Below are 12,764 nucleotides of genomic sequence, written 5' to 3'. Positions count from 1 at the left end.
CACTCTATACCATCATCTTTCCTTTTCAAATGGAGTTTTTAACGACACTTTAGACCTGATCATCATGAGCCCGCCCCCAAAAAATAGCGGGGTATGGGCAGAATTTTTAGGCCCTTTTCCGGGCCTGGCCCGAATTTTTATTTTTTTGGGTCGGTTTTGACTTTTGAGTAACTCAAAACTGCAATTTTAGTTATAAATTTGTCCAACCCAGAAAATGCTATTTTTGGTTCGAAATAGTGGGTTTATGCAGAAACTTTTTGGCTCAAAATTTGACCCGACCCGACCTATTAGGCGGAATTTTTAAGCCATGGCCCGACCTAATCCTGGCCTGGCCTGCAATTTGACCAGGTCTACGACACATGTGTTTTCCTATAAACACTCGGAGAAAAACTGTCAACCCTCTTGAACCTTACTCATACTTCCTTCTTACCATCATACTTTCTTCCGTAGTGGAATATATTTTTCTAATAAAAGTCGCCTTTATGAAACATTGAAACATACTCGTGTAAGTTATGTTTTGCTCAGTTATCTACTCGAGTCAAGCTCGAACATCTAAAAGCAATAAACGAATTGAACTCGAATAATAGATTTAAAAGCTCAGTAGAGCTTCACTCGAACTTGAACTCGAGTACTTGTGATCAAGCTTAACACGAACTAAATAAAAGGAAAAAAAAGCCCACAACCTGGAAGTCATTAGATTGAACTTTTACCACTAGCGCAAACCTTAATTGATCTTTATATTATAGTAATACCTCTATTTATTTTTAATTAATCAATAATTGTTTATATTTTCCCATTAATTATAAATCACCAACCTTTGATTAAACAGAAACGGATCCGTATCAAAAACAAATTAAACTTCATCAACAAATCCAAGCCCCCACATCTGAAAAGGCCATCACTAAATTTTGTTGTTTTTTGACCCCTGTTCTTGTCCATCACCAAATCCCTACCCCATCATCTTCTTCATCTTCTTCATCTTCTCCGTCTAGATTTGACACATATTATTCCTTCAGACATTGCTAGAAATTGGCAAATCTGGGCAAAATAAATTAGGGCTCATCAAATTCTGAAGATTTCACAATGTCTTTTGATGGGATTTTATGACCATCTTCCATGGCTAAAACTCTCTCTCTCCCCATTACTGCTCTTCACCTTCTCCTCATCTTCCTCCATTCCCTCTTATAATAATTAATTTATTAGTTATCAAAATCTCCCAATTTCTAGGAAGAAACCCTACTCAAATTCCCTCCAAATTGTTACCAAATTATCGATTTTGCTATCTGGGTTTTTCTCAGAACCCCAAATCAGTCATACCCATCTCCTCACTTAAAATTTTGGGCAAAAGATGGCATCTGTATTGGTTTATCATGTGGTGGGTGATCTGACGGTGGCGAAGCCGGAGGTGGTGGAGTTTATGGACACGGAGACGGTGGAGGCGGCGATTAAAGCGATGGGAGAGTCAACTGAGGGAGGAATTCCGGTTTGGAGAAGGAAACCTCAAATTGGTGTGATTGAAAACAGTGAGATGAGGTTGCAAAGGTTTGTGGGTATTCTTAACCCACTGGATATTGTGGCTTTTCTGGCAAATGATTGGTGTTTGCAGGATCAAGAGAAAGCTATGAAAACCCCAGTTTCCGAGGTTGTTGTTCCTGATAATTCCCTACTTAAGGAAGTGGATCCTGCTACAAGGTTAGATTTTTAATTTAATTTATTATTTCTAGGTTTTACTTGTGTTTGGTTATGTTAATGATAGACATTGTGAAATGTTTTGATTTTTAAGTGGTGATGATCTTTTTTAGAGTGCTTCTTGTTTTAATTTCAATTATAATGAGTGTGGATAGGATCATAGGATGCTACTTAGGGAGGTGATGTAGACAAGATTCAATCCCAATACTTTGATTGAACATTAGTTGCCTAGGTTGTATCCAATAATGAGTTTGCCTTTCTATGCTTTTTGTTTCACTGATTTGTTAGGTTGGATTTGATTTGATTTTTAAAGGATTTTAGCATATTTCAAGGGGATGCTATATTCTAACTTTAGAATATCTATTGCCTTTGTATTTTTTATGATAACTCAGGGTTTTGCCTCCAGAACCCCCATCTCAGAGTTGGCTATTGCACATAACTGTAGTATAGTTTTGGGTTGACATTTTGTTTTATGAAAATTTCTTGTTCTCACTCCTTACTGACCTCAATCTTACTTGTTCCTAGTTGGCTTTGTAGTGATGCTTGTGAGCTCTGATATATGTCATCGAAGTGTGCAGGGATTTTTTTTCAGTCGTAATTTGATTCTGATGATGATCAACAGATCAATGTTGGTTAGGCGATTAATTATGTTAGCATTTATCAGTTATTTTTATACGGAAATAAATATGTTTGGTGATGTAATGGTACACGGTGATGTTTAGTGAACAACATATGCAATCAAGTGACATGGATCCATCTATTTTGTTTGATGTGGCACCATTATCATTTAAGTAATTTTTTATGTTAGAGGCTTCTGACTCCTGAGGGTAACTAAGAGGGAAGCCAAGTAATGAATGGAGTGGGTGGTCTACAGTATGACAGTTGGAAACTAATTTGGTTGTGGCCATGTCAACCGTATACTTAGGTACTAAGGTGGTAGGGTTTCAAAATAAAGAAAAGTTCATGCCCAAATACAGAGAGAATAAGATTGACCGGAAAAAAAATCAGTGATTGTGTAGTGTTAGCCTCATCTTTTCAATGAAAGAGTCAATGGTCGAGATAAAGTCTATCATTGGCTTTAATTTATATGGCCATTATTTGAAATAGTCTTGTTAATTTTAAGATAGTGTGTTTTCCATAGGTATTGGTACCTTGGGGTTCCCAGGAAATGTAGCAGAAGAAGTTGGTGGCTAACTTGTGTATGTGTCTGCGCATTTGTTTGGGGGAGGGAACTAGGCGGGTTAGGGAACTTGTTTCTGTTGGAATTGTTAATGGCAGTTTTCCTATTACTTATTATTCCACAGTCTCTGGCATTCTGCCAGAATATGAGCTAGATCATGCTTGGAAGGGAGGTTTGTTTTCTTGGGAGTAATTTTTTCTGAAGTTGAATGCTAAGACACAGGACCCTTTACAGTTCAGGATATGCAATTGAAAAGTGATCCCCCTGCTTTATTTCAGAGGTCAGTAACTTGCCTCTGGCAAAGTATTGTTCTTGATGTTCTTTTGGAGATTTCATGTCCAATCAGTCATAGCCAAGTGGGGACAATATCATGCATAGTTGTCAATATGACTGCTATATCCAAGAATTCTGTCTGTTCTTGTTTTAATGTGAAATGCTAAGTGTTCAAAGTGCAACTGAAAGATGGACTGTTGTCCAAGTAAATAGCATCAACTATTTCTGGAAATGGATGGTTGAGTATTGAGAAGAGAGAAGGGTACTACTTTAGATCTTCTAGAGCTTATTTAGCCATAAGTTGGCTTGGAGATTGAATTGTTATGATGCTAGAACCTTTCTTCTCATAGTCATAGGTTAGATATAAATCCCTTGCCATGTAGGCCTTTCTAGGCCAAGTGTTGAAGTAATCAAGTTTGAGTTATAGATTAAGAAGTCAACGGAGCTGCTAGAGGATCTAATATAGTAATATGTATCAGTCTTGTTGGCTTTAATCCCAAAAAAGGAGGAAACTAGAAAAGGGCCTTTCTTGCACAACTGTTGAAGTCGTCAAGTTTGAGTGATATTGATTAGAGAATTTGAATATCGTAGCAACTAGAGGACTATTCTTTATCATTCTTGTTCACTCTACTCCCAAAAAAGGGAAAAAAAAGAAGTCTGACTTCTGTTTCACTCATTGTGGTGGTGCGCTGTAGGAAGGGCGTCTTTCCCGCGGGGGTTGAAATTAGTTAGTCATGTCTATGTTGATTTTTCTCAAAGTAGGTGGTGTGTAATTTTTCTCATGACAGATCTCACTGGTAAAAAGTACTTTTCATATGATCCCTTATATGTCCAGAACTCCAGCTTAGACCAATAACTACGATGATTACTTTACATTGCCAATGCCATCGGAGTACAACTTATGCTTAATCCTATTGTAACTATTGGAATGGTTTCGGCTTGCAATTAGCATATGATGTTTATGTTTAAACTTTAATCTCTTCCTTAGGTGTCTGGGAGATACAACTTCAGATAGATGCATACATTAGACTGCTTATTCAAGTACTCTTTGTGGATGCTAGATATACCTCCTCTTTGTGTAACCAAATATGCATTTCTCGTAGACAGTCATGTCATGTCTATCCTAATCAAAATAACTGGGAACTACGACTATGAGATTTCCCACGTGTTAGTATCGAGTAGGTCAGAATAAGCCTCTTGCGTTGAACAGGGTAAGTTTTAGCTCATAGAATCAATGATAACTTTGAAAGACACTCACAGAAGAATCTTCTTTTTGGTAATGGGATGAAATTATAGTATGTCTTAGTTGAGTTCCTAGAGGGGTTTCCTGAGCCTTAAGCAGTAGACACCCATGGTAACGTTGCTAAAAGCTTTGAAGTAAACTTAATGGTTCTTCTTTTACTGATTTCTGAAGTCAAAATGCCAAAATGGTAGATATTTATGTTTAGATAATGAAACATCACCGATATTTATGTTTAGATAATGAAACATCACCGATATTTATGTTTAGATAATGAAACATCACCGATATTTATGTTTCGTGAACAAAGTACACAATCTTTTTCTTCTTGAGCACTCTAGAATATCATCTACAAACAGATGAAACCCTTCTTGTTTCTTTCATTAGTGCACATGTTTACTGCCTGTGTCCCTTAATAAAGATAATGGAGATGACAAAAGAAGAAATAACTTATTTCAGGTCTTGAATTTGTATGTATGAGATTATAGTGTGATCGTCTGACTAATCAAATGAAATTGGGATATTCTGGTTGAATTTCTTATAGTTAATTACTTAATTGTATGTACGTCTCTGGTAGACATAGTTTCTTTTACACAACATTTTGATTTCATATGCATTTAGATGGTATTTGCTGCAACAAGTCGACAACTAATTGATACTTGTATTAGTATTCTATTGATCACTCGTTTTCTTTTTGGTTGCTTGATCAACCTAGAATACCTTCTTTTCCTCATATCTGAAATTTATGCATGTTGAAAGTGGATTTCTTTTCATCTGCAGTGTTAATAAGGCTATATTTATTTCGTTTATTATTTTTTCTCATTGACAATGTTCATTCTTTGCAAGATTGATAGATGCATTAGAAATGATGAAACAAGGTGTTAAGCGTCTTCTCGTTCCAAAGAGCGTGGTATGGAAAGGTGTAAGCAAAAAGTTCTCAATTCTCTACAACGGAAAATGGCTAAAGAACGTAGAAACCGGAAACACCAATAACACCCTTGCAAATCTCAACCGCCCTTCCTCATCCACCACCAATATCAGCAGAACAAAGTACTGTTGTCTCTCTAGAGAAGACGTGGTCCGTTTCCTCATTGGTTGCCTGGGAGCGCTCGCTCCCATCCCTCTCTCTTCCATCTCCTCGCTCGGGGCGATCAACCCCCGTTATTTCTCCATCGAAGCCTCCCTCCCCGCCGTTGAAGCCACCACGAAGCTGCCTCACGACCCGACCGCCGTTGCAGTTGTGGACCCCACTCCCGACGGTCAGCATAAAATCATAGGAGAAATATCAGCTTGTAAACTCTGGAAATGTGATTACTTAGCCGCAGCATACGCTTTAGCCAATCTCTCGGCGGGCCAGTTTGTTATGGGGGTCGAGGATAACATGTCACCGAGGTCCGTCCCCGATATCGGTGGGGGGAATTCCGTTAACCCGAACAGCGGAATTAACGGGAGTGGTGGGTCCGCAATGAGGCTTAGGAGGTTTAGCAGTAGAAGCATTGGATTCTTCGGAAACTCTGTTAGTAGCCCGAATTCCGGGTCTGCTAGAAGTATGTATCGAGGAAGAAGTGCACCATTGACGTGCAGAAATACCAGCTCGTTGGCTGCGGTTATGGCTCAGATGCTTTCTCACCGGGCTACCCATGTTTGGGTAACCGAGGGTGAAGATGATATTTTAGTTGGTGTTGTTGGTTATGGGGAGATCATGCATGCTGTGACTAATAGACTACCACTGTCAACAACTGTTTCTTCAAATCAGTAAGTTTTCAGAATCTGAATCATCCTAGCAGCTCCCGACCCGGCCCGACCCGGCCCGACCCAGTCCATTAACATTGATAATGAAGCCCGGCCGGACTGTTTTTCCTGGTATGTTTACTTGTTTCGCTGTATATCATCTCAGACTGTATACCTTGGGAGTCTTATGCTGTATAAAATGATTAGCAGTTTCGAGAACGTGTTCATTCACATCGTTCTCTCGTAGTTGAATGTTTAATTTTGCCAGTAGGCAGATGAGATTTGGGTTATTTATTTTTTGAAGTACATTAAATCGAATAAGAATTGGGGAGTTATCTCCCATGATTTGTTTAGCAGTCTTGAACCTGAATAATTGCAATTTTAGCAGTATTTTCATGTTTAATTCTTAGGTGAATGACCTCTTTATTATTATTTGGGCACAAGTTGCTTGTATTAATACCCCACCCCCTACTAACCTGGTAAATAGGGAGCCCGCCTACAAGGCCCGACACGTACTGGCCTCGCATGTCTCGTGCCCTAAAGGGTCATGTCTAGAACGGGCCAAGGGAAAGTTGTGTTGTGGTGGCCTCGTGTCTCTTTTCCATAATTCAAGCTCATGCACGACCTGTCCCACATGTCGTGATGGGCAGGATCGTGTGGTGGTAGCGAGTTCCCTTACAAATTTTAAGATTTTTTTGTTAATTGCTTAAAACATAAGTGTGCTGATGTGCGAGCCGGGCCGTCGTGTTGGACTCATGCAAAATTTCTAAAACGATGTCCTTGCACAACCCATGACCTATCGTAGTGTCTCTCCTGCCGTGTCGGGTTTACAACGGCTCGTGCTGTGTCGAACCAATTTCGTGCCAGGTTCGGGAAGCCCGCGTGCTAGCCCGGCCTATGCCTAAGTCTATTGCTACAGAGGGTTGTTGTTTATAATAGATGTGGTTGGATCTTGATTATTTGTCGTAAAACGCCACAAACACAGTATTGTAGACCGGTTTCGGTGCCAAGCCACTCGCACCACTTTCCAAGACTTAACTGACTAAACTAGTACTCGCACCACTTTCCAAGACTTAACGAACTTTACTCGCACCACTTTCCAAGACTTAACGAACTAAACTAGTACTCTGTATCAGTGTTTCTGTTGGATCCTTTGAGGGTGCTTGGACAGAATTGAAGCAATTCAACAGCAAGGGGCTCCATCTTTGATTCTGTTGAATACTTGAAAGGCAAGCTTTCATAGTTGAAAAAGTGCATTTTTAGAGAAAATAGAGAGGGGACAAAAAACAGTGCCTAAATAAAAAGTTCTACTGTCTTATTCCAAGTTCTGAAAATAACAGGACGAGATCTCCCATTTAGGAAATACAGCTCAATAATGAACAAAATAATTTTTATGTGTTTCTCAAAAAGCCTAGTCATTAATTGTCTTTTATCAGACTGTTTTACACTTGGTGTGTTCTGTTTACGTAAAAAAAAAGTTTTACGTCCAATAAGTTCATGTAAGTTACAATCGGGTCCTACAAATTAACTGTCTCGTAATCAGGTTTGATCAAGTTCAATAAGTTCCAATCATGTTTAATCAGGTCAATAAGGTTAATTAGTTTCAATAAGTTCAGGTTTCATCCATGAAAAGAACACCCCTACTTAATTGTTAAGACTTTTTTTGGTGTTAGCATCCGGTTCACCCCTAGGGCTAATCAGGATTCGGGGGAGTTCTGGTGGATGGGTTTCAGTCCCTTCCCAATTCTTGTTGTGGGGGATCGAACACGGGTCCTCCCTACCAAGTTCAGCCCCAATCACTACTAAACCAACAGACAATTGGCGTTAATTGTTAGACCTTGACTAATAGTATTACGAATGTATAGGAGATTAGTGACATGCATGTGGAATTGTCGGATGACTTTTTACATGAATTTGTATAACATAACAGCCTAGTTTACAAACCAATATTGGAACCCCTAAAAGAACAAAAATTACAAAAAATAAATCCACAATTTTTATTATTTTGAAAATATTTATGGTGGCAAAACTGAATGGTCTAATGTCTTATCTTTTCTTTTTCCATATTGAAAAGTCCCAATCTCAGGTACTCTATACAATTACAATATGTACATGTCAATTTTGAAACCATTCAATAAATTCTAAGAATTGGTTCTCCTTGCCTACAAAGTTTGAGAAAAAAGAGAGAAGAAATCAACTCAATTGCACAATTTGGTCAAAAGGTCTTACTTCACTCCTTGTACATCAACTTTCTAGTGCAATATGTGAATGTCAATTAGTTTAATTGATTTACAATTAAATACTCGTCTACATCCTCTTAATTGAGACTCTCGTAAGTACCAAAAAGTTTTAAAAAAATTTAAAAATAGGGAACAATTGTATGCCTTCCAAAGCTTCGAGGAGGATATATTCAGATAATAATATTGGTAAAGGAATTATGCTTATTACACTTTCTTAATCATCTTTAAAACTTATTTATATGTGTACACTTTTGGTCACTTAATAATATTTTTGGAATTTTGATTTTAATTGACAGAAAATGATATCCTAGTTGCATAAAGTTAAGAGACTAGAAGTGAGTTGTTTTTCCTTAATTAATTCGAAATTTAGATAGTTTATGTGATTATTGCCTGTGTTTAACCCCTTTTTTCTTTATCCGATTTGACAAAATTGCGACTAACTAGCTGACATCCACAATATAAGTATTTAGTCCCTTTGAGTCAACGCAGGTCTAGCTAATACAGAGTATATGCACGAGAAAACACTACCATCAATCTCATATATAAGTCGAAGGGTTCGATCCATCTTAAAATCAATTGATAACAAGTGAAGGGAAACACCAGTCTATATATTATTCATGATGGTCCCAACTAAAGCTATCAATCCCTGACTCAATCCCATAACCCAACTCGAATTTGACCTTAAATTATTGAAAAAAACTCGAACCTGGTCTAACGTTGTTGAGGAAAACCTGAATACAACCTGAACCAAATATGCACAACCAGAATTCAACCCGATTTGACTAATTTATTATATGTCCAGTAATAACAAGTTCTACACTGTCTCTGTTACTTTTAAACGTGTATAATTCGAAGTTGGCCTGAAACCAAATTCGATCCGACCCATTAATCCGAATCGTCATCCCTAGACCCTAGTTCCAACTCATATAAGAGTTTTTCAACAAAGATGTGATTAATATGCCATTGCATTTTAATGGTTTGGTAGAAATGTATTTAGGAGAAGGATGTTCTATTATGTGTGTTATACTAGTTCACAGAAAAAGAGCATCAAAACTGTGATTAATGAAACACAAGAAAGTGGGATAGCTCAAAGTAAGAGATTTTGTCATCCAAATCTATTGTGTTTTCAAATCACACAATTGAAGAATTTTATGCGTTATCTACTTAAGAATTTCGGGAAACAAACATTCCCTTTTTTTTGTTTATATCGAGGTAAATTACTATTCATTCGTTTAATTTAACAATAATGCATGAACGATTAACGATGACACTAGGTCAGGCCTGCTCGAGATACGGCATAAAAAAAGTACGAGTCGGCATGAGCACGATTCGTGGACTGTAGGCTGGTTGTGGACCATATTTTTTGGAAAAAGACGACAAGATCGGACACGACAAAATACGTTTAATTGAATGGAATTAGGCTTAGACATGAAGGCACAGCCTAGCCCGGCACGAGAGCACGTGGGCTTGGGCCATCCGGCCATGCCTGGACCGCCTTTTAAATTTTTTGACACGACATGAAACGTCTAAGTGGGCTTGGCGTGGCTCGGTCCCGTTCAGGCCCAAGGCACATGGGCTCAACCCAAAACCTAACCCGATCTCTAAGCTAATTAACTTTAATTCATAAGAAGATCTACAATGCTACCTCTATTTTATAAGGAAACTCATGAGGTGATCATTAAGGTAAATGACCCTTTAGTTTCCACTATAAAAAATACAAACTTTTATACTACCCCCATTTCAATAAGTTCTTTACGCTTTGAAAATGTGTCCAACAATCAAAACTTTGACCATACATTGTTAGATTCATCTCAAATGTATTTTATTAATATCAACAAAATTTTAGCCCGTGCGATAAAGATGGCTGTGGGCCGGGCCGGCCCGAAGCCCGACACGAAAAAAAGCACGGCCCGGTACGAGCACACAAAAAGCACGGCCCGACACGGGCACGAAGTCGTGGGTTGTGGACCGGGCCTGGGCCTTAATTTTTTGGAAAAAGCACGACAAGGCACGACACGACTCGACAAAGCACATTAAATTTCGTCAAATTAGCCTTAGGCACGACGGGCCGGCCCGACCCGACACGAAAACACGCGGGCTTGGGCCTTGTTTTTAACTTTTCGGCACGGCACCAAACAACGTGGGCCTGGTCCCCGGCCCGGTTAGGCCCACGACCCGTGGGCTTGGCACGAAGCCCGACCCGGCCCGACCCACAACCATCTTTACCGTGCGATGCACAGATTCTGTTAAATTGTTATGTTTAAACAGAACTCATATGTATATACTCCCTCCGTCTCTTTTTGTTTTTTTACGTTTTCCTTTTTGGGTATTTCAAAAAGTTATTTACATTTCCTTTTATATTATCACATAAATGACCTAGTATTCTATCAAAATTTGTGTCAAATTATTATTTTAACCAATTAAATTCATTGGGTCATTTAATCTCTCACACTTTTTCATTGGAACATTAAATTTTTCTCATTTACCAATATCAGAATTTTGATAAAAATGAAAACGTTATAAATAAACGTAATTTATCTTTTTAAATAAAAAAATTGAGGAATCTCAATGCAAATTAATTAATCGTTAAAACGCGTGAAAAATACCATACGTTAAGAACAAAAAGAGACGGAGGGAGTACCAATTTTATATATTAGATTAGATTAGGTTTTTATTTTGCATTGAATTTTATTTTAGATTTATTTTTTAATTATGAGAGTGTGTTTGTTTTTGGATGAAATTGTACATGCATAATATTAATAACTTATTAATAAAAATATCTACGTGACATTTAATTATTTATCTATGTGGCACTCGACCTTTTTAATTCAAAATTAATTTTGAAATCTTATTTTTCATTGGCCGAAACCATTAGATTTCCTACGTGGCGCTCTAATATTGGATAAAGTTTGATTTTAAATTGAATTTTATTTATTTTATTTTAGATTAGTTTTTGATTTTGGATGAATTTTATTTTAGATTTTTTTTTTTAATTTTTAGAGTGTTTGATTTTGGATCGAGTTGTATATATTAGTAATTAATTAATTAGAATATCTACGTGACGCCTAATTAATTATCTACGCTGCAATCGATCTTTTTAATTCAAAAATAAATTAGAAATCTTATTTTTCATTGGCCGAAACCATTAGTAATCATAGGTGGCGCTCTAATATTTCAGCAAATATGCCTCTTTTATATATATATATATATATATATATATATATATATATATATATATATATATATATTAGATTTTATATTTGTTTTCCATGCGGAATTGGAAATATTAACGGCCAAACATTGCACTGGAGCTCGTGTAAACAGTAAGTGGAAAAACTTATTGAAACGAAGGTAGTATAACACAGTCTTACACAAAAGACACCTTGGTGTCATATAAGTTAAGCAATGGAATGAATTAGTTAAATAAAATCAATTAGTTAAGCACTTGAACTAATTAGTTAAGCACTGAAACTAATTAGTTAACCAATGAAACCAATTATCTAAACAATCAAAGTGGCCTTAATTTTCGGTAAGAAAGTCTTACATAAAAGTTATCCAAAAAAAAAACTATAATACTCATAATGAAAATTCAATAATGCGAACTGTATTAAATTAAATTAAACACTTAATTTGAGGTGATTAAATAAGTCGTAAGTCGTAACAGGAATTAAAGCAATAAAAACACTACAAGAAATTGTATCATTAACGACGGGAAATCCCGTCGCTAAAGGCCAATAATCGTTGATTAATGACGGGATTTCCTGTCGCTAACGTTGTAAAAGGGGGCCGTCGTTAATGGAAAATCCCGTCGTAAACCCGTCGTAAAAGACATTTGTGACGGTTGTTCCCGTCTTTGTTTGGTTGTTAGCCCCGTTGCAAAAGGCTTTTGCAACGGAATTTTTGACCCGTCGTAATTAGGTTGTCGTTAAAGATACAAATTCTTGTAGTGAAATCAGATTATGTTAGTCTTTATTGATCGCTATTTTATGAAACCTCAATGTACGAAAAACTAATTTAAAGTTATAAAGTCAAATAACAGGACATCGGAAACTAATTTGAGGTTATAAGTCAATCTCAATGACCACCCCGTTCAATATTGTTTTTTGTTTCCATTATTATGTTTTATTACAAAATTAAAATTCAAGATATGAAAATTACAAAAGGTAGTTTGTATTTCTTTTTTTTTTTGTTAGTTTTTAAAATCAACATGATTAATTATAAACATGACTGTATTTTAATTAGTTCATGATTTAATATAAATCATTTGACTTTCAAAAACAAAAAACCAAAAATTGTAAACTGACAGGGACACTAAATGAGCTTCCAATAAGGAATAACAGGAAAACACGACTAATAAAATTTTGCTCACAAAAAAAGTCAAACAATTCTTTATTGACAGCTTGCAACTAAA

General features: G+C 36.8%; 1 protein-coding gene across 1 annotated transcript; it reads left to right on the top strand.

Annotated features, from left to right (window-relative positions):
- The first annotated feature begins 830 nt into the window (after positions 1-830).
- Positions 831-6,469, top strand: LOC110793191 (CBS domain-containing protein CBSX6). Its single transcript, XM_021998040.2, has 2 exons — positions 831-1,692; positions 5,229-6,469. The coding sequence occupies exons 1-2, from the start codon at positions 1,349-1,351 to the stop codon at positions 6,139-6,141; spliced, it is 1,257 nt and encodes a 418-aa protein (XP_021853732.1). The 5' UTR covers positions 831-1,348; the 3' UTR covers positions 6,142-6,469.
- The last annotated feature ends 6,295 nt before the right edge of the window (positions 6,470-12,764 follow it).

The sequence above is a fragment of the Spinacia oleracea genome, chromosome 4, assembly GCF_020520425.1.
Source record: "Spinacia oleracea cultivar Varoflay chromosome 4, BTI_SOV_V1, whole genome shotgun sequence".
Lineage (NCBI taxonomy): Eukaryota > Viridiplantae > Streptophyta > Magnoliopsida > Caryophyllales > Amaranthaceae > Spinacia > Spinacia oleracea.
The sequence above is the reverse complement of the archived record's forward strand: the minus strand, read 5'-3'. Positions and strand labels throughout refer to the sequence as shown.

Coding starts and splice junctions, on each gene's coding strand:
- LOC110793191 (XM_021998040.2), top strand. CDS start 1,349: ATGGCATCTGTATTGGTTTATCATGTGGTGGGTGATCTGACGGTGGCG. Junction 1,693..5,228: donor GAAGTGGATCCTGCTACAAG/GTTAGATTTTTA, acceptor ATTCTTTGCAAG/ATTGATAGATGCATTAGAAA.